The following is a 23318-nucleotide window of genomic DNA, read 5'->3' as shown; positions in this document are numbered from 1 at the left end:
CCATACAGCAGCAGGGGAACTTATTATTCCTCTACGCCACAGATTTTCTGGCAGATGATCGCTAATGAGCATTCCTATCTCACCCTTGCATTGAAAAGGGTGGAATCCGTACAAAAAAATAAATAAATAAATAAATAAATAGCACAAAGAATGTACTTGAAGCAGATGTAAAAAATGTGTCTCATCTCATACACTTTGCTGGTGCTGTATTAGGCCTATTGCACACGACCGTATGGCTTTTTCAGTTTTGCGGTCCGTTTTTTCACAGATCTATTGTTCCGTTTTTTGTTTCCGTTGTGTTTTTCCGGATGGCATATACAGTATACAGTAATTACATAGATAAAATTGGGCTGGGCATAACATTTTCAATAGATGGTTCAGCAAAAAACGGAACGGAAACGGAAGACATACGGATGCATTTCCGTATGTGTTCCGTTTTTTTTTTTTTTTTTGCAGACCCATTGGTTCCGTTGTTCCGTGGGGTTCCGTTGTTCCGTGATCCGTTTCCGTGTGTCTTCCTTTATTTTTGGAGGATCACCAGACATGAAGGAAAGTAAAAAAAAAAGTCTAAGTCAAGTTTGCTATGCAAATGATAGGAAGAAAACGGACGCGGATGACAATCTTGTGTGCCTCCGCGTTTTTTCACGGTCCCATTGACTTGAATGGGTCCGCAAACCGTTTTCCGTGAAAAAAATAAGACAGGTTATATTTTTTTGACGGACTAGAAACCACGGATGTGGATGACAAACGGTGCATTAGCAGAGTTTTCAACGGACCCATTGAAAGTCAATGGGTCCGCAGAAAATCACGAAAAACGGAACAACGGACACAACAACGGTCGTGTGCATGAGGCCTTAGGGTCAGTTCACAAAGTCTCAAAATCAGCTCCAAAACTGTCTCAAAACAGCCTACCATTCATTTAATTGGGAAACGGCCTTTGTTTTTTTTACACATGTAAAAAAGCAGCAGCATGCCCCATCTTTGGGCATAATCAGCGCTGAATTTCAAATTGAAAATAAGCTGAAAAAAAACAGCTCTATGTAAGTCCATGCGTTTTTTGTGCATTTTCTGCACTTTTTTGGGGGGCGCAGATCTGCTTTAAAAACCTCAAGCAGAAAATTCAGCTTTGAAATTAAGTGAACACCAATTGGTTAATGGGTGCGTTAAAAACCACACGAAAAAAAAAGCACGGTTTTTCAGGCTGTGAAAAAAAAGTGTGTATTCCGCGCTGATTTTATAAAAATCTGTTGTGTGAAATGGCTCTTTAATTAAGAGCTCACTTTGGAGGACCCTTTTCCAAATTCTATTTTCAGTCACTCTGAAACTCATCTTGGAAGAACTAAAGATGAGTTGCACAAACCATATACTATCTACATTTTGGAACTGTTCGCCTAATTCACTACTTGGCCTAGATTCAATGACTGCATCATCTTTTACAACAGGTAAAATTAAAGGGAGTCTGTCACCGTATACCTCAAGTGAATTGTTAGATGAGCCATGGTATCCAGATTCCAACGTTTTTGTCCCCAACCAGATCATTGCCTGCATTGCAGAGAAATCTTAGATTTTCTTATATGCAGCTTTTTGGTGTAATCAGGGTATAACTGTTGCACCTAAACCCTGCTCCCTATCGCTGCCTGCCTTACCCCCTCTGCTTTGAGCGATAGAGCCAGGAGAGATACATCACCACTACCTGGCCCCGTGTTTGCGCATATACCATCACTTTGGCAGTCAGTGCATATGCAGTACAGCCCTAATGCTCGCAAGGGCTGAAGTCGGCTGTACTGTCCAGCACTGGCAAGATTCAGGGCTGTACTGTACTTTGTGCCGACTGCCTAGGCCAGTGGTGGCGAACCTATGGCACGGGTGCCAGAGGCGGCACTCAGAGGCCTCTTTGTAGGCACCCGCACCCTGGAAAAAGTGTATGGTGTGCCAGTATGCCTTAGACTTATCCTGCCATTTATCAGCGCAGGGTGCACTATGAACAGCCCAGGCAGTGCACTGAATGTAGGCAGGCTATTATACTACATGGAAGATATACTGGACTGTAGTATTCAGGTTATTATACTACATGGAGGATATACTATACTCGACTGTAGTATTCAGGTTAAATTGCCATGTTGGCACTTTGCAATAAATAGGTGTGTTTTGGGTTGCAGTTTTGGCACTCGGTCTATAAAAGGTTCGCCATCACTGGCCTAGGCGATGGCGCACGTGTGAGGACACAGGGCCAGGCGAGATACACATTGCCACTGCTTGACTCTGTCACTTAAAGCTGGGAGGTGGGGTAGGTAGTGATAAGGAGTGGGGCTTTTGGTGCAACGTTAACAGACCAAACAGCTAATTTGTATTAGAAACCTTGATCATGCAGATGATTGTCCGGAGGGAAGCGTTCGCCCCCTGGCCATCGTATGCTCGCTTGCTGAGAAGTCTACTCCTATTACAAACGGCAATCTCCTCAGCAACAGGGGGAGGAGCGATCGCTATGCCATCGCTCACCCCCATGCTGTACAGTGGTTTGTCAGCACCAGATCGTAATTTTGAATGAATTCTGAAAGATCAGGATTGCCTGATGAACGAGCGTTTGCTTGTTCATCATGGAATCGGCGGCAGTATTACACTGCACGATCGCTAACGGGCATACATCGGCAAAAAATCTGCCCGTCTAATACACCGTTAACCTTTTACTTGGATTACTATTGAGGGATGTGATAACAGATTTTCTTTACCATTTGTCCCTAATTTTAGCAATCTAAAGGGTATATTAGACGGGTAGATTTTCTGCTTGATTATCGCTAACTAGCGTTTGTATGATCGCTCGTTAGCGATCATCTTGCAGTGTAATGGTCCATTCACACGTCCGTAAGTGTTTTGCGGGAATCCGCAAATTGCGGATCTGCAAAACACAGACACTGGCAATGTTCATTCCGCAATTTGCGGACCGCACATCGCCGGCACTATATTAGAAAATGTTCTTTTTTTTTGCGGAAACGGAAGCACAGGTGCGGAAGTGCGGATCCGCAAATGCGGATGCAGACAGCACATTCCGGCCCGGGTCTGCACCGTTCCGCAAAATTGCGGAACGGATGCGGACCCATTTTGCGGACGTGTGAATGGACCCTAATACTGCCGCCGACTGAACGATGAACAAGCAAATGCTCATTCATCGGGCAATCTAGATCTTTCAGAATGCTGGCATAGCGATTGCTCCTCCCCATGTTGCTGAGGAGATCGCTGCATGTAACAGTAGCAGTCTCCTGGGCAAGCGATTGCCAGGAGGGAAGTTGTCTGCGTGCTCAGGGTGTCTAATAGACCCTGAAGCTTTAGCGTTCAAATGCTGACACTTCTTACATGCTTGTTTTGTAAAAACCCAGGCTTCAGTACAATCTACCTGACTGAACAGTTTCGAAAATGCAGATAAATTCACGCATACTGCTAAGGAGTTTTTAGTTTTGAAAGTTGACATGGAGTGAAAATCCTGCCACATACATCAATGTGTCAGAGGGAAATCCAGTTATCTCTCTAGCCTGCATCCCAGCTCAGATCATAACCTCTCCTCCCTCCCCCTCCAGCATCTGCACAGAAGCCAAATCCCCCTGAACTCAGTTTTCACATCCCAGTAGACAAGTGGCGGATTATTTACGGCTGTTTATTCCTCTACCACCACAATGTGTAGATCCGGTAAGCGTGCTTATCCCATGTGACAGTGCTTCAAAGAGACAGCTTAGGGCATTTATTCTTTAAGGTATTTGTAACACACAAAGGAGATAGGATCCCACTGGATATTGCTTCCACTGTGGGTTTAGTTGCTGATCACAGAAGACGCACATGTCACTGGAGCCTATCTCGGAGTTGGAACGACTTACATGCGGAGTAAGACACACTACTGTTGTAAGACACCATTATATCACTGTATGGATCAAACTGTTTATATTACCTCTACCAAAGTACTTCACCACATCCAGCTATAAGTGACCCAGCCATACTCAAACACTTTACAGCCGGTTCAGACCCGAGGCCCCAAGATGTTCAGGAGCTTCTTTGGGGCGTAGTGTCGCGCGTTCCCGTACATAGACTTCCGGGAACGCGCGACAATGGGCGCTCGCTTGTCTCCGCAATTCGATTGTAAACGCCCGTACAATCGCGCATACAGAGCGTATGTTCAGTACGCTTTGGTGTGAACCAGCTATTAACTAGAAGCAATCCATGAAATATTTTGCCTTGCCTGAGGGCAGTTGAAGAATCTCCTATGATAAGGCCTCCTGCACACAACTGCATCCGTTATGCAATTTGCAAATCTCGTATCTGCAAAAACAAGATGCGGTCCGTGAGCTATCCGCTAATTTCACAGGACCGACTGTAAAAGAAAAAAAACAAAGAAAAAAATATATATATTCTTGTCCGCAAAATGGACAAGAATAGGACTGGTTTTATCATTTGCAGCTGGGCAGCATGGATTTTATTTTATTTTTTTACGGACCCGCAGAAATAAATGGGTCCATACAGTTTGCATGAGGCCTAAAAGGTCCGTCACAAAAGCCATATATAAGCAAAGGCAAACAAAGAGCATCAAAATTACACGCAGGTTTGACAACTGTTTTTCCTAAAGTAGCAGCTCTGGAAAAAGTTCCTAGAATTGCTTCCATGGAAAATGACACATGATACTGAGGTCACAATTTGTATGAACTTTTCAAATGACACAGAAGCTTGCCCTAAAAACTGCTAAATTGTCAACTGCTTACTGCAAATCAAATATTGAAAAATCCTACTCCCTGCAATGCAAAATTTGCCAGTTTTATTGCCACGAAAAAGGCAACAGAAAAGCCTGTAGATATCTATATGATGTGATATTAAGACTAGGTTCACATCTCCGGTGTGTACTCCAGTAGCCTGTTACAGCAGAGGAAGAGACTACCAGAGTACACCGTATCTGGCATAGCTGGACACCGCCGGGATCGGCCAGGTTCCTAGCATAAACGGCGGCATTCTGCTGGAGAAATACTGCAATGGTAAGCCAGCATTTATGCCCAACACCTACCTGATCCCCTTATAGTGAATGGGGATCTGTTGGGCACCGCCAGTGTCCAGCATATGCCAGATCCAGCAATTCTGGTATTCTGCTTCTGTGGTGGAACAGAATACTGGGTCGGAGCAAAAACTGCAGAATTTTAAGAATTTTTTTATTTCACCAAAAAATTTAAAAAATCACCAACATAGGTCAACAATAGGTCATTTTCCAGAGACCTCCTTTTCCTTTAAAGAATTCTATTTCCAACCTAAGATTTATTCATTTATCCCCCCCCAACTAAAAGAAGCATTGTAACCATTAAAATGACTACCAGTTAGAGAAAGATGTGCTGGATGCGTTATGCTGAGCTGCTCATTTTCCATTTCCTACTTTTATCCTTTCCAATCTCTCTTCAAGGTCTGTACATGATAGTCCTGTATTACTGATGAGTGGTGAGGAAGACAGGTTTTTACTATGTGCCACTTATGTATAAGCAGAACAATTGCCAAGGAAGGCTTTTATTCAAGTTCACACATCTTGATCTGTGTCTGAGTTTTAGCTCCTCATTAGTTCCTGATTTGGTGCCTTTCTTCTATAATACAGCCTATTACATGTCAAGCCCACTGTCAGCCATGTCAAAGCAGGCCAATGACTATTTCTGTTGTATGATGCAAGGGTGAAAGAGCCATACACTTTAGTCAGTAACCCATTAACCCCTTTGCGACCGGCCTGTTTTGGGCCTTACTGACAAAGCGTTTTTCTTCCTTTTTTCATCGCTGCATTCTAAGAGCTATAACTTTATTATTTTTCTGTCTGTATGAGGGCTTATTTTTTGCCAAACAAGTTGTAGTTTCTAAAGGAGCCATTTTGGGGTACACGTAACTTTCTGATTAACTTTTATGAAATCTTTCTGGGAGGGAGATGGGAAAAACAGCAATACTGCCACTGCGTTTTTACGTTATAAAATTGATGGCGTTCATTTTTCAGTATAAAAAAAATTATATCTTTATTCTCTGGGTCACTATGATTACAGTGATACCAAATACAGTTTTTTTTTTTCAGTTTTACTAGTTTTTTGCAATACAAAATATTAAATAAATATAAAAATAAATGTTTTTGCATTGCCGCTTCCCAAGACCCATAACTTTTTACTTGTTATTTCTATGGAGTTGTGTGAGGGCTTGATTTTTGCAGGACAACTTGTATTTTTCATTGGTATGATTTTGGAGTAAATGGCGCTTTTTGATCGCTTGTTATTACGTTTTTTCTGTGGCAACTAAGAAGAAATTAGCAATTCTGTCTTTTATTTTATATTTTTTTTACGGCATTCACTGTAGGGGATAATTTACGTGATATTTATGTAGTCTGGGTCGTTACGGACACGGCAATACCAAACATATGGGCAGCTCTTTTTTTTTTTGCAATTTTTTTCTGGAAATTACTAAAGGCTGGCCTGGGGCCTACACAAGAGCCCAGCCAGCCTTCACAGACATCGGCGCCCCGCGATCGCATTTGCGGGGTGCCGATGGGAGACAGAGGGAGTCCGCTCACTCTGATAGCACTTTACGTGCGCGGGCACCATTGCCCGCGGCATGTAAAGTGTTAAACAGCCCGGATTGGCACTCCTGCCGGTCCGGGCTGTTAGACCAGGGCTGTGGCTCTCATGTGAAAAAGCGCCGGCCCAGCCTAAGGCCCCTTAGTGACTGACTTAAAAAGGCGTATGGGTGGTCACAAAGGGGTTAAACAGCAGCATCAAAGTTGGAGTCCTCAAAAACGTGCAATTATATTGCAAAAGAAATAAAACCAGCAAAATATTGAATACGATATAGTACCAGTTTAACATTGGTTATAACACACTGCATGACAATAAAAGGGATTGGCAATAAAATTTAAATTATTTTTGTTACCATTTTACAAGCCAGATAAGCCATGTAAGGGTACTTTCACACTTGCGGCAGAGAGATCCGGCAAGCAGTTCCGTCGCCGGAACTGCCTGCCGGATCAGGCAAAACGTATGCCAACTGATGGAATTAGTAAGACTGATCAGGATCCTGATCAGTCTTAGGGCTCTTTCATACTTGCGTTGTCCGGATCCTGCGTGTACTCCATTTGCTGGAATTACACGCCGGATCCGGAAAAACGCAAGTGAACTGAAAGCATTTGAAGACTGATCCGTCTTCAAAATGCGTTCAGTGTTACTATGGCAGCCAGGACGCTATTAAAGTCCTGGCTGCCATAGTAGTAGTGGGGAGCGGGGGAGCAGTATACTTACAGTCCGTGCGGCTCCCGGGGCGCTCCAGAATGACGTCAGAGCGCCCCATGCGCATGGATGACGTGTCCATGCGATCACGCTTCCCACTCCCCCGCTCCCCACTACACTTTACCATGGCTGCCAGGACTTTAGCGTCTTGGCAGCCATGGTAACCATTCAGAAAAAGCTAAACGTCGGATCCGGCAATGCGCCGAAACGACGTTTAGCTTAAGGCCGGATCCGGATTAATGCCTTTCAATGGGCATTAATTCCGGATCCGGCCTTGCGGCAAGTGTTCCGGATTTTTGGCCGGAACAAAAAGCGCAGCATGCTGAGGTATTTTCTCCGGCCAAAAAACGTTCCGTTCCGGAACTGAAGGTATCCTGATGCATCCTGAACGGATTTCTCTCCATTCAGAATGCATGGGGATAATCCATTCTTCCGGCATAGAGCCCCGACGACGGAACTCTATGCCGGAAGAAAAGAACGCAAGTGTGAAAGAGCCCTTAAAAATGCTTGATCAGTCGAAAAAATGCACTAATACATTCCTATGGGAAAAAATGCCGGATCCGGCATTCAGGCAAGTCTTCAGTTTTTTTCGCCAGAGATAAAACCGTAGCATGCTGCGGTTTTCTCTTTTGCCTGATCAGTCAAAACGACTGAACTGAAGACATCCTGATGCATCCTGAACGGATTACTCTCCATTCAGAATGCATGGGGATAAAACTGATCAGTTCTTTTCCGGTATAGAGCCCCTGTGACGGAACTCTATGCCGGAAAAGAAAAACGAAAGTGTGAAAATACCCTAAGCAATATGCATCATTATATAGAATTCTATATTTGAGCAGCTTTTAAAGAGGGCACCCCAACTACAGACCAGAACATAAATGTTGCTACCCGAGCAAATGACATCTATAAACTCTCACCTTTTTAAGAGCAAAATTCCTTCAGACCAGTTTTAGCCTCTTAAGCAGCCCATGCATTTTAAATAGCTGTCGGATGAACTTCAAAAGCCTCGTCTATTGACTGTGAAGGTATCTTTTACTATCCAAAACACAATGGCCCAGATTTACTAATGCTAATGTGGTAAGTTTAGACAGGCTGTTTAGACCTGCACCTGATCAATTGGGCTCAGACTGAATAATAAATCTGGTGCAGGGATAGACACTTTGGGGGTCATTTATGAAGCAACGTAAGCCACTTTTTGGCGTACTTTTGTCTGCAAGGGCAATTTGAGGTTAAATCTATGACTTTTCCCCGCTCAAGCCAGTTTTCCAAGGTGGTGGAAAAAGGAGGCGGGCCGTCCGTCCCATTCATCATTTTCTAAACCTGTTTGGATTAGAAAATGACAAATCTATGCCAGCAATATATTAGTCTAAGGGCTTGTTCACACGAACGTGTGAAGCCCGTGCTGTGGACCGCAAATCGTGGTCCGCGATGCACGGGCACCATCCGTGGGGCAGGCGCATGGGGATCGCAGACACATTTACTTGAATAGGTCTGCGATCCTTCCGTTCCGCAAAAAGATAGAGCAAGTTCTATCATTTTGCAGTGCGGAAGCACGGAACGGAACTCCAGAAAGCACTCCATAGTGTTCCGTTCCGTATCTCTGGATTTGCGGACCCATTGAAATGAATGGGTCCGCATCAGTGATGCGGAATGGCCACGGAATGGTGCCCGTGGATTGCGTAGCCGCAAATGCGGTCCGCAATACGGCAAAGGCATCACACGTTCGTGTGAACGAGCCTTAACTGTTGTACTGATCCAAAATACGGAAAGAGGTACGGCCCACTTTATTTGTTCTGGTTCTTTCGTTATCCATAGGGTAAAGTATATATTAGCGACTGCTAGTAAATGGCATTCAGCCAAAGGCTAAAAAAGCTTAAGAAGCAGAAAATGTGATTTAGAAAGGTTGTCACTTACTTTTCACTAGTCTTAATGAAAGGACATACACTACTCACAATAAATGAGCCCAATGAATTTCCTGGTTCAATTAGAATTGGTATTTAAACATTCCTCCTCATCATGATGTTCACACTTTGACATCGTGAGACCAAGATGACACCTAACAACTGATCAACTGTACCTCGCCATGGCATGGCTTCAAGCAGGATGTTCTCAGACGGAAGTGGCCACTGAGCTTAGAGTGTCACAGTGTCATCAGCAGGTTGCAACACAGATACAGAGAGACTGGAAGAGTCACAGAAAGGCATAGAAGTGGATGTCTTTTGGCCACATCCCACACTGATGACCGCTTCATTGTAAACAATGCCCTGCGGAATCGGATGATGAATGGCACACAACTCCAGGCACATTTAAGAGAGGTGAGAGGCACACAAGTGTCACGTCAGACCATTCAAAACAGTTTACATCAGTGTGGTCTACATGCTAGACGACCTGCAAGGGTACTCGACCACACCACCAGGCATAGGCGTCATCGTCTTGCATGGGCCACCGCTGGACGAGGGACCAGTCGGCCTCAGTGCTGTTCACTGATGAAAGTGGATTCACGCTGAGCAGAAATGATGGCCACCAACAACGCTGGAGACGTCAAGGAGAGCACTATACATCAGCCACTGTTGTCACCAGATAAGCCTTTGGTGTTGGTGGCGTTACAGCGTTTGGAGGTGTCTAGTCAGTGACAAGCCCATACCACTTGAATGACATCATTAATCCAGTCATTGTGCCTATGGATGAACAACACAGGCCTAAATACATCTTCATGGACGACAGTGCGCCAGCTCATCGAGGTCGCATCATTAGTGAACAGCTGCTGGAGACTGGAGTACCTCAAACAGAGAGGCCTGCACTCCGTTTGTGGTCTTCTCCAGACCTGAATCCCATTGAAAACCTATGGGATCAGCTGAGTCGCCGTGTGAGGCTCATAACTCTGTACCCCAGAACCTCAATGACCTGAGGGCCGCACTTCAAGAAGAGTGGAATGCCATGCCTCATGGCAGCTAACAGCGGCAGCAGGAGATGGGATCGCGCACTAGTACAGAGTGCACCACGCATGCGCGAGGCTTTGGCAATCGCGGCCTAACTGCAGGCTGTCACTCTCAGGCAAGAGGGGTGCGTGGTTACCTTGACTTGAAGCAAGGAGGCTGCTGCCCCCTTGACTTCAAGCTGAATGGCAATATAGCGCTGATGGAGAATAAACAGGGTTTTTTGAGCTTACGCAGCATCGGACTACAGTATGAAACATATGATTATCAGACTGCGGGCTACTATAAGATACTGCTGGCGGGTGTAGATGCATTTTTGAAGTGACAGGTTCCCTTTAAACTGTTTACCGCAACAGATTGACGATTTATATTTTTTTTACTATTTCTCACAATTCTCAGCCATGATTTTTCATGCAAATATTTTTCCTACAATACTCTTCCACCTAAAAAACTCTTGATGTGTGTGTCATTGTCCAAAAGGTACAACCGAATGTTCACTAATCTTTCAGCCACTTCAATCTAATGTGCACTTCACTTAGGCCTGTTTCACAATCACGGTAAAACAGATCTGGCAGGCTGTTCTGGCTATAATGGGGTCCGAGTGGCGGCTGGACAAAAACTGCTGTGTGTTGCGGTATTTGTAAGGCCGTTCCTCCGCATATTTGCTGGGTTGTGGAAGGATCTCCACCGGACCCTATTATAGTCAATGGGGCTGGACGGATTGCCGGCTGTGTCCGGCAAGGATGGATCTGACAGGCTGTTCCCGGCTGAAACAGTCTGCCAGATCTGTTTTACCGTTAGTGTATACAAAGTGCAAGACTCTAGGGACAACATCTGAACTTGATAGAAGTATTTGATAATGAAGTACTTTCTTTCCAAGGAGGTGTAGACCAACTGGACCATTACTCTTTCAAGCAAATGATCTACTCACTAGCAGGCATAACAAGGAAAGAAAACACTTACTGAGTAGCCGCGTCCAGAAAGTGACTGAGCTGAGCTCTGCGGAGGAAAGAAAGGAAGGTCAGCAAAGACAAACTCATCAAGTTTTTGAATTCTGAAATTGCCAAATTTTCATTTTTGTTCTTTTAGGAGTAGTTTACATCAGACCCAACTGAAGGTAAATGTATGTGAAATATTCCCAAAATGAAGAAAAAATATATTACAGCTGAATTTCAAGCAATGCTATGTTCACATATGCATTTAGAAATCTGGCAGGCTGTTTTGGCAGAGGAACAACCTGCCACAGTTCACCGGATCTGGATCATGCTGTGTACGCTGGACTCTACTGACTATGATGGGATCCGATGGGCACCCGGCCGCTTTTATAAATGCCAATTTTCGGCCAGACAAAAATTTCTGCATGCACAACTTCTGTCTGTCCGCAAGTCGGTATTTTACCATCATCCTTAGTCCATGGGGATTCATCCATGCAGGCATTATGTGGCTATGGTGGAATCGGTGAACTACAGCAGGCTGTTCCTCTGCTGCATTTGTAAATGCATATGTGAATGTAGTGTAAGGGCTCATGCACACAAACGCTCATGCACACAAACGGCCTTTCCATTCTGCAAAATGAACACAGGAGGCATCCGTGTTTTGCGGATCCGCAACTTGCAGACCGCAAAACACTAACGGTCGGGTGCATGAGCCCGAAGTGATATTGAGAAAAATTATGGGTTTCTGGCAACTCTCTTTACTATGGTAATCTCTACTTTTTTAGTTATGGCTAGGCCTTATGCACACGTATGTGTTTTGCAGTTTGTAAACTGTGGATCTACTAAACATGGATATTGGCAGTGTCCCCCTCACTTTCTAGTAATATCAAGATGTTCCACCATCAAGAAAAACAGAAAGTAAATGTCAAATTGGGCAAATCTAGAAAACAGACTCATAAATGGCATGAAAGACGCACTCGTGATGAAAACAAATACAAAGTATTTAAGCTGTGAAACTTCCGACACCCTACAACTATATCTCTGAAGAGCAAGGTGTTGGATCTTCAGAGGACTACAGACAAAGGGGAGACAGTGAAGGACGGCTCCATATACATTAGGCTCCATATACAATTATCTAATGTATGACCAACGTATGTTTCTATTTCTGTTTGTTGTGAGTGAAAGATATTTTGACTGCTAAAATACTTCTCCATCATTTAACTATTTAAAAATGAAGGATCCGCAGATCCTTATTAGGTCTTGGCAATCTAATTCTATAAATTAAGAAACTATTTTTGCAAAACCACACTTTGAAGATTTTGTAGACGATTATGTAAATTACACATCGACCCTATGACTCCCTATACACAACAGATGTATGACTGTTATAAGCTACGGCAATGAAGAAGTTAAGCACAGCAAAGGGGTGAATAATGCAGCTGCACTTCCTCTTTTCCCCGGGTGAGTCAGAGGAGCTCCGTGCACCTGCCAACCTTTCCTGCTAAGCCAATAATTGCCAATTTAATCTTTGCCTCTTGGTATCACTCATGTTTAGCCCTTGCTGTGCCCTGAATACATCTTCATTCATCTGGGGGGGGTGTCGGACTTGACAATTAGAGCGTTAGCTTCAGCTAAATAGGGCAGCCAGTTTGGCAAGGCCACGGAGACAATTATTAGTCTATTTTCCCATCATGTAGTGGGTGGTACTAGGGAAATCAGAAATCTACAACAATTACATTACGTTTTTTTCTCCTTTCCTTTTCCGCTCCCTCCTTCCTCACACCCTCCCTTCACCTTCAGAATATTTCACATTATCACAGCTTTACAACCACATTCAAATTTTCCATGTTCACAGGGACTGAGGCTTCTATTTAAATGATAATGAGGGACAATCCATTCAATTGAGCGAGGGAGAAAATCCATTAAAACACAGGCAGCTCTTAAGCTGGGTCATGAACAGATAAAAGAAAAAGAAAAAAAAATTTCCCCATGTTTTACAGCTATTATGCAAGGCCATGTATGGATTTTAAACACGGATCGCAACATCTCAAAAGAGTAAGAGAACAATTACACAGAGATGCTAGAATTATTTACATGACAAGGTGCAAAGTAAGGGTCTAACGTGTAGATATGCTTATTTGCGCTCTCTCTCTATATATACACACACATATATTATATATATATATATATATATATATATATATATATATATATATATACGGAATTCATGGGAAATTGGATAAAGCAGGCTCGTACAGGCCTCTAAAGTGGGAAAATAATAAGCATATTCTGTCCTATGAACACTTAGCTGCTTTGCTCACAGATAAAATGACAAAGTCTTATTGGCCGCTATGTCTAATAATATATTTCTGCCACCAATCAAAAGGCCCCACATGGCGCGCCCGGGCTGAGCACATCATTACGTACAAGTATGATAGGTTCAAGCCGTTGCCATAGTAACACTTCTGGCCTCCACAGCTCTTTATGATGCTCCATTCTCCCACCCCCTGAAGGGAAAGGGGGGGGGGGGGGGGGGCCTCTGCTGCTAATATTAAATAAGAATACATTTTTATATTTGCTGTGTTCCATGTACCATCAATCTGGGAACTGACGTTTATCTACCAATAAGCTAAAAATCTTGATTATCGTGCCTGCAGAGAATTGCGCCGCCCCCCCCCCCCCCCCCCCCCCCCGCCATACTTCTTAATTAACATCCCATATCTGAATACGAACGACTGTGCTCCCGATCCCAGGAATCTGCACTAGACGAAATATGCAGCAAGTCCCCCACCCCTTTTTTTTCTTCCTCCCCTCCCATCACTTTCGCCTGTCAAAGCTGTCAACTCAAATACAGCTTTAATCTGCTAGGAGCACTTTTCTCCTGACATTTTTAATAAATACTTTCAGCTCTTAAACACATTTGCTGCAGATATCTCCTTTCCCCCCTCCCCCCGTAGTCCCTCTCCTTCCCTGCAGAATAAAGGCAGGGAGACTAAAGGCAGAAAATACTGTTTGGGAACCAACTTCTCCCATATAGGAAATGATCGTCTGCAGTGGAAACTGATACACAGATAAGCCGCACTGTATGCACTATGCTCGGGAGCATGCTAGCCTTAGGGCTCATGCACACAAATGTATTTTCTTTCAGTGTCTGTTCCGTTTTTTTGCGGACCTTTCATTTCAATGGGTCCGCAAAAAACGAAGGTTACTCGGTGTGAATTCCATTTCGGTATGTCCATTCAGCAAAAAAAAAAATGGAACATGTCTTATGATTGTCTGCATTATGGACAAGGATAGGACTGTTCTATTCCACAAAATATGGAATGCAGACGGACGTCATACGCAATTTGTGCGGACCGCAAAATACATATGGTCGTGTGCATGAGCCCTTAATCTTTTACTCCGATGGTGCAGGGAGGTGTTACTTATTTAAATGGGTTGTCTCAATTCAGTAAATTGCATTTATCATGTAGAGAAAGTTAATGCAAGGCAATTACTAATGTATTGTGATTCTCCATATTGCCTCTCTTCATTTTTCCATCACATTATACACTGCTCATATCCAGGGGTTACAACCACCCTGCAGTCCAGCTGTGGTCATGCTTGCACATTACAGGAAAAGGCGACGGCATCTCTGGTGGCCGGGACCGTTGGAGTGCAAGAATGGCCATGGCTGTTGGATTGCAGGATGGCAGTAACCATGGAAAAGAGCAGTGTATAATGTGATGGAAAAATTATTCTGGCGAGCAAAGGAAGCAATATGGGTAATGACCATACATTAGTAAGTGCCTTGTATTAACTTCCTCTACATAATAAATGCTATTTGCTGAAGTTAGACAACCCCTTGAACTATAAAGATATATCAAGATTCTTGAAAACAAACATGAATATCAATTTAACACATAGCAAATAATTGCTGCTAAAGTCTGCAAAAACGAATGGGTGAGTATAACAGAAAATGAGCATTTAGTAGAATAATAACATGTGCAACTCTCTGATATCAGAGGCAGAGATACGTTCCACCCCCATCATTCACCAGATTTATTGAACATGTTAATGTTTTATTTCTGTGCAGATGACCATCAGAACCATGTTCTCTGTAAGTGATGATCGGGCACACAGTGGGAAATATCCTATGATAAAAAAATTAAAGGCTAAAAACAGTTTAAATGGCAAAAATATCTGAATTTCTGTGGGCAGTATACAGCCAACAACCCCTAGGCTGTGTGGAGATCTGCAGACAGTGTTCGTCCTCATCACTGCGGGCATCGAACTGGTTAATGCCGAGTGTTGCTGTTTTGAAGACCTCGGAGACCTCCACCTATCCACCCACTGCTTTGCATGCTGAAAAAGAGGCAGTGTTTTCAATTTAAAACCTAAATTAGCTGTCCAATTGAATCTAACTGGCACAAAGCTTTCCGTGTGACAGGCTGTACTTATGAAGCATATTTTACATTAATAGAACTCAACATGAGTCCCACGTGTAGGGTGGTAGGCGGAGGGGGTTACGTGCATAGCTATTGAAATGTTAAATCCAATATCTCAGAAATTCTAGCCATTTTCATTCTGTAAACTGCGGCAGAGTAACAGCCAAGGCTTTCTATTCTAATATATTAGAATAAAAGATGCTGTAATAATGGAGAGCAGCTAATTACCTATTACAGGGTGAGGTGGTGGTGGGGAATGGTTGCACTAAATATCTTTCTTTCCTTTACCTCTTGGACTAAGGACTGAACCCACAGAAATGCTCATTATTGAGTTTTCAATGTTTTTTTGGCTCTACTATAAGGCTAATTTCACACTAGCATTTGTGAGACCCGATATTTGTCCAGCCGATTCTCCGCATATTTGCCGGGTTGCAGACAAATTTCTGCCGGTCCCCATTATAGTTAATGGGGCAGGACAGCATCCATGCAGCTTCCAGCAATGCTGAATACAGAAAGATTCGGCAGATCTCACAAACTCTAGTGTGAAATTAGCATATAGGCGGGTTTAGATGAACCGATGGAGCGGCCCATTGTAGAGAGACAGTCGGCTGTTCATTCAGCGAAGGAGACCGCACATTTACATGCAGCGATCTCCTTCACAGTATGAGGACAAGGCTGTGGTGCTCCAGTGAACACAGCGCCGTACATTGCATAGCGGCTGTGCTTGGTATTGTAGCTCAGCCCCATTAGCTTGACTGGGACTGCGCTGCACGTAGGCCATGTGACCGATCCTTAAGATAGGTCATCGGTATTAAACACTCGGACAACCCCTTTAAAGGAGTTCTCTGCTTTTGCTATATTGATGACCTGTCCTCAGATTATCAAAAGTGGAGAACCCCTTCAAGGCCCTTTTACAAAGGTTGATGACCAGGAACAAACATTTGTAGAAATGTTAATTTGGCCAATCATGAATCAGATGAATCATACAGGTGCAAGAGTCATTATTTGCCAGCAACACATCATGCAGTAATTGGAAAAGCGGTGTCAGATCCAACTACACAGTTATCAATTATATTTTCTTTTGTATTTTTTTTCTAATACATGCTTTCTGTATGCTAGTTTATCAGTATAACATTCTTGTATTGCAATCCACTAACGTATTCTTACAGGTTGTTTGGATCCTGCAGTGTGTGTGTGTGGGGGGAAGGGGGGTTATTCATTACAGAGAAAATAGATATTCATGACTATTTCGTATACACAAAGGATACTGATTTTCTACCATATAAGTGTGAATATACCGCAGTTGGTAGATTGGTAATCCAACCAGACAGTCAGTATTTGTCAGGTTTGATAGATGCACCCTGGTCTATATAAACAGTCAAGTGTACTGGAGGTGTACAGATACCACATTGGATACATTCTAGAAACTGACACTGATAAATTAATATTTGTATACTTAAGGACCTAGACTGGCGTCTCATATCATCCAATGATGCAATCAGCGCCGTCACTAAGGGAAGTTACCTTCTCACCATTACAGAGGATGCACACCTACAAGTTAGGACCACCACAAGTCCACAACTTTATACCAAACAGCAACAATTTTGCAATGGGTATGGAGCCCTGGTGCGCATCAATTGCATGTGTATAAACTTGCCATCCATATGAACTAAGCTTCAGCATATAGCCATTAATACTTTTCAGTTGTGACCAAACATCTATCAGCTATCTCAATATCTGCTAAATCAGGGGTGCACAACCTGCGGCCCGGGGGCCACATGCGGCCCTCGATACCATTCTGTGCGGCCCCCAACCATCTGGTAACAGACATGTATGTCTATGTCTTACAGCTGCTCACATGTATCTTTCATGTATTGTCCCATTAGATGGGAATACTAGAAGTGTAACTAGACATATATGATACATACTGTATGTTCAATATTCCAAAAATATAGTATTTCAGTTTGTAATACCTCTTCAAGTTTTATTTTCGGCCCTTGGAATTGCTTTAGGCTGACAATGTGGGCCCCAACCAGAAAAGGTTGTGCACCCCTGTGCTAAATATTCTGATACTGAACCTATTCTCTTATATGGATATTTATTAGGAGATACCAATAATGAACTAAATGCCGGATGCCAATATGCAATTAATCAAAATAATATCTATTTGTGACAATGTTATACAGATTACTGACATAAATGTACTATAGACCCCGAACCCAGGTCAAACACAGGTAGTCTAACCATGAGACATTATGGCAAGACCACATGGTGCAGTCGTACTGCGGTTGTGATACAGCCATATTGTGGTCAAGTAGAGCGCGGCAGCGGGCTCTAATTAAACTAATTAGGACCGCACTGTTTAATGGCAGCGTGGCACCTTCAATACTGCGCTACCATCAACAATGCAGACCAACTGAACAGAGCAGTCTTCATTGTGTGGTCGGACCCTTAGGCTAGGGCTACACGACGACATATGTTGATAGGGCACAACTACACTGCAACATATGTTGCAACAATGTCGCGCGACAATCCATCTTGGATGGATTTTTTGCTACGGTCGTGTCGCAATATGTTGCAGTATGACACCATAGACTATCATCATAAAAATTGTCGCGCAACACCTGTCGCAGTGTAGCCCTAGCCTCATTGTCTCCTAAACCAGGCTTGTGTACAAACCACTTTTTATTAAGCATTTCTTGTTTTATAGGAAACATTTTATTTAGTATATTAGCAGTACAATTGAACATGAAATATTTTTACCATAGCTGTGTCCACAACCACGTAGGTTAGGCTACTTTCACACTAGCGTTTTTTTCAGATCAGTCATGGATCTGCAAAAACGCTTCAGTTACAATAATATAACCACATGCATCCGTCATGAACCGATCCGGTTGTATTATGTCTTCTATAGCCATGAAGGATCCGTCTTGAACACCATTGAAAGTTAATGGGAGACGGATCAGTTTTCTATTGTGGCAGATTGTGTCAGAGAAAACGGATGCGTTTGGCTCAGTTTCATCAGGCGAACAGAAAAACGCTGCAGGCAGCGTTTTGGTATCCGCCTTTAGAGCGGAATGGAGACTGATCGGAGGCAAACTGATGCATTCTGAGCGGATCCTTTTCCATTCAGAATGCATTAGGGCAAAGCAGATCCGTTTTGGACCGCTTGTGAGATCCCTGAACGGATCTCACAAATGGAAAGCCAAAACGCCAGTGTGAAAGTAGCCGTAATTACGCTTACACTGACTAAATCTTAGGCTTATTAAAGCTGTCCTAAAAACTTTCCCGTGTTCTGTAAGTCAAAACCACATATATGGAAGAGCAGAAGTCAGTAACTTGATTTATGTTAGGTGCACCAGTTTCTGGACCATGGAAAAAGATGGTGGCTGAAGATAAATACTAATTAACCACAGTAAAATAGGCCAAGTAAAATCCCACAATATAGAAATACCTACATCACTGAGACAATCGTGAGAGCTGCCGCGCTGAGAACTCATGGCTTCTTTGATAGTACTATCGTCATTGCTTCTGCCGTTTCTGTTCCTGGATGTTTTAACCTGAAAAATAAAGAGATGCACGTTTGGAAAAAAGGTCACATAAAGAGCTGAAGAACGCTTATATGGTGACTCTATGGTAGCACAGAGGCTAGATGAGAAATGCTCCAAGACTGCTTCTGAAGGGGTTATCTCATGATTTATTTGTAAAAAATTAAAATTAAAATTTAAAATCATATAGAACATGACAATCTCTTTCTAACAAAGCTACAACCAGCCATGTACCTCACATGGATCCAGAGCTCCCCCAATTAATTGCTCTAATTTATCTGCTAGATTTATTTCAAACTGGCAGCTCAGGGGTTGTGTACTGTCTGCTGCAGCTGAAGAATGGAATTTAAGCATGTGCGTCCACTTCGCTGAGGAGGATGCACATGCTCAATTCAATCCTTCAGCTGCAGCAGACATTAAACGACCCTTGAGCTGCCAGTTTGAAATAAATTTCAGGTGTCACCGTACATTTTTAAGTATTCAAATGCAGGTGCTAGTTTGAAAACTGTAAAATATTTTTCGTGGGACAACCCCTTTAAATATGAAGGGTAAGTCCATACAGTCCAGAATTGCTATGGATCTTACCTGCAGATTTGTGCAGGTAAAAAGTGGAGCAGATTACAGTACCAGGCTACTAGATGAGATTTCAGAAATGTCACCTATGTGCTGTGGACTTTTTCAACATAAACAATGACAGGTGGTGTGGATTTTAATTTTAACTCTTTGTAAGGCCTCATGCGCACGACCGTTCTGGTCCGCATCCGAGCCGCCTTTTTTGCGGCTCGGGTGTGGACCCATTTACTTCAATGGGGCCGCAAAAGATGTCCGCATCCGTTGCTCCGTTACGTAGCCCCGCAAAAAAAAGATAACATGCCCTATTCTTGTCCGTTTTGCAGACAAGAATAGGCATTTCTACAATGGGCCGCCTGTTCCGTTCCGCAAATTGCGGAAGGCACACAGGTGGCTTCCGTGTTCTGCGGATCCGCAATTTGCGGACCGCAAAAAACTGAACGGTCGTGTGCATGAGGCCTCAAAGGGGTAAAATCTGAGGTGATTTGAAGTGGATTTGCAGCCAGATATGCATCGGATTTTAGTTATAAAATATAAAAGAATAATTGGATTTTGAATGGGGTTCCTCATTGTACAAAATTGATTACCATCTTACCATTGAGATTCAATCAACCAATTCTACAATATCCCACAACTTAGGTGCCTTGTAATGAATGAAAGTAAGTGCATTACTCCCGATGCCGTATAAATCAATTCTTTTTTACTTCTACGGTTACAAAATAAAGCGCAAAGTACGGTACATGTTTATGTGGTTTAATCCTAGGGTTTTTACATATTGCATATCCTCACAGGTTTGAATGGTGTGTATGTATTTTGTATTGTTCCCTTTTTACATATAGCTTAAATCATGTTATCAGGAATGCTCAATTCACCCTCTATATTCATCCTCATTCTAAGGCCTCATACACACGACCGTATGCATTTTGCGGTCTGCAAAAAAACGGATACGCAAAAAATACAGATGACATCCGTGTGCATTCCGTATTTTGCAGAACGGAACAGCTGGCCCCTAATAGAACAGTACTATCCTTGTCCGTAACACGGACAATAATAGGACATGTTCTATTTTTTTTTTTTTTTTTGCGGAACGGAAATACGAAAACAAAATGCACACGGAGTAACTTCCGTATTTTTTTGCGGACCCATTTAAATGAATAATTTCGTATATGGTTCGCAAAATAAAACAGAACGGACACGGAAAGAAAATAAGTTTGTGTGCATGTGCTATCACAGTTGGACCATGCACCCATGTGATTTGGAGCACCTCGAAACACCTACCCGTACCAAGGCTTGAGATGATCTAGTTATCCATTTTTTAAATTCCTTTGTTCTTTTCCAAATATGATTAAGAAATCACCAGTTAAGGTACAACTGTGGGATGGTTTTATATGGGAACCTGTCAGATTTAATGATGCTGTGCACAGGAAATCAAATTAGAGGAACAGCTGACGTTATTAACCTGCCTGACTGAATATCAATTTTTAGATGCACCATGGCTTCTGAGCCCTATTTGTTATAGGGAATTAATAAGCACTTTCAGTGGCTGTGACAGATCATCTTCATTACACCTGTGGCTTATGACTAGGGGTGATGCCTGTCTAAATTCATCAGCAAATATCCTAATAAGGGTCTCTACATAACACACAAATTTGCACTGGCTTTTTTTTTGGCAGTACAACAGCAAGTGCTTTTTTTTTTTGCCCACCTACGTTTATTACAGCGTTTTTGGACACAGTGTGTCTTACCAAAAACATTTTCTTCATGGCGTTTTCCCAGACAGGGATGTCAAAACACCTTAAAAAAAAAAAAAGCCCTGGAAGAACTCCAGCATGCTGCATTTATGAAATGAATGCCAGAAAGACAAAAGATGCCAGTGCCACTTAATAAAAAAAAAAAATGCAAGTACCAAAAAAATTGCACCAAAAATGCAGGTGGAACCCCCAACCCCCCCCCCCCCCCCCCAAAAAAAAATGTGGAAGTGCAGAAAATGCTAGCAAAAACCCTATTTGTGAACCCGTCCTTAGGCCTCATGCACACGACCGTATTTTTCCCGTGATCCGTGACCGTTTTTTTGTCCGTGGGTCTTCCTTGATTTTTGGAGGATCCACGGACATGAAAAAAAAGTCGTTTTGGTGTCTGCCTGGCCGTGCGGAGCCAAACGGATCCGTCCTGAATTACAATGCAAGTCAATGGGGACGGATCCGTTTGACGTTGACACAATATGGTGCCATTTCAAACGGATCCGTCCCCATTGACTTTCAATGTAAAGTCTGGAGTCCCTTTTATACCATCGGATCGGAGTTTTCTCCAATCCGATGGTATATTTTAACTTGAAGCGTCCCCATCACCATGGGAATGCCTCTATGTTAGAATATACTGTCGGATATGAGTTAGATCGTGAAACCTCATTTCCGACAGTAAATTCTAACACAGAGGCGTTCCCATGGTGATGGGGACGCTTCTAGTTAGAATATACTACAAACTGTGTAGATGACTGCCCCCTGCTGCCTAGCAGCATCCGATCTCTTACAGGGGGCCGTGATCAGCACAATTAACCCCTCAGGTGCCGCACCTGAAGGGGTTAATTGTACTATCATATCCCCCTGTAAGAGATCAGGGCTGCCAGGCAGCAGGGGGCAGACCCCCCCCCCCCCCTCCCCAGTTTGAATATCATTGGTGGCCAGTGCGGCCCCCCCCCCCTTCCTCCCTCTATTGTAATAATTCGTTGGTGGCACAGTGTGCCCCCCCCGCCTCCCTCTATTGTAATAATTCGTTGGTGGCACAGTGTGTGCCCCCCCCCCTTCCTCCCTCTATTGTAATAAATCGTTGGTGGCACAGTGTGCGCCCCCCATTGGCCCCCCCCTCCCTCTATAGCATTAACAACATTGGTGGCCAGTGTGCGGCCTCCCATCTACACACTGGCCACCAATGTTGTTAATGCTATAGAGGGAGGGTGGGCCGATGGGGGGCGCACACTGTGCCACCAACGAATTATTACAATAGAGGGAGGGGGGCGCACACTGTGCCACCAACGAATTATTACAATAGAGGGAGGGAGGGGGGGGCGCACACTGTGCCACCAACGATTTATTACAATAGAGGGAGGGGGGGGCCGCACTGGCCACCAACCTATTATTACAATAGAGGGGGGGGGGCCGCACTGGCCACCAATGATATTCAAACTGGGAAGGGGGGGGGGGGGAGTTTCTGCCCCCTGCTGCCTGGCAGCCCTGATCCCTTACAGGGGGCCGTGATCAGCACAATTAACCCCTTCAGTCAATGGGTCCGCGAAAAAAAACGGAAAACGGCACAACGGCCACGGGTGCATGAGGCCTTATACAAGTCCTTCAGCAGGTAACATAAGTAATGATTAACATAAAGCAGCTCATACGTGTTTCAGCTTTCACGTGATCAATCAACGTGAAAGCTGAGAGAAGGCCGTGGCGCTACTACGAGCACTGCTGTCTTCTCAAACAGCTGATCGGCAGGGGTCCTGGAACCCAATGATCAGATACTGATTACCTAGCCAGAGGATAGGTCATAAGTATTTAAGTCTTGGAAAACCCCTTTAGGCTGGGTTCAGACCTGAGCGTATTTGATATGCGCGTTTAACGCGTGTTTTTGTCGTGCGTTT

General features: G+C 43.6%; 1 protein-coding gene across 17 annotated transcripts in view; it reads right to left on the bottom strand.

Annotated features, from left to right (window-relative positions):
• The window catches only part of FBRSL1 (fibrosin like 1), a 617089-nt gene that overhangs the window by 269704 nt on the left and 324067 nt on the right, over window positions 1-23318 (bottom strand). For 16 of the 17 annotated variants that reach the window (XM_040416276.1, XM_040416282.1, XM_040416281.1 and 13 more), the window contains 2 exons: window positions 19025-19126; window positions 11168-11203 (listed from right to left, as the gene is read on the bottom strand). In XM_040416276.1, the coding sequence (XP_040272210.1) occupies window positions 11168-11203; window positions 19025-19126 (138 nt within the window). The remainder of the gene's footprint in view (window positions 1-11167; window positions 11204-19024; window positions 19127-23318) is intronic. The other variant, XM_040416287.1, reaches the window with a different exon arrangement.

This window comes from Bufo bufo, chromosome 2, assembly GCF_905171765.1.
Source record: "Bufo bufo chromosome 2, aBufBuf1.1, whole genome shotgun sequence".
NCBI lineage: Eukaryota > Metazoa > Chordata > Amphibia > Anura > Bufonidae > Bufo > Bufo bufo.
This window is presented reverse-complemented; position numbering and strand designations above follow the sequence as displayed.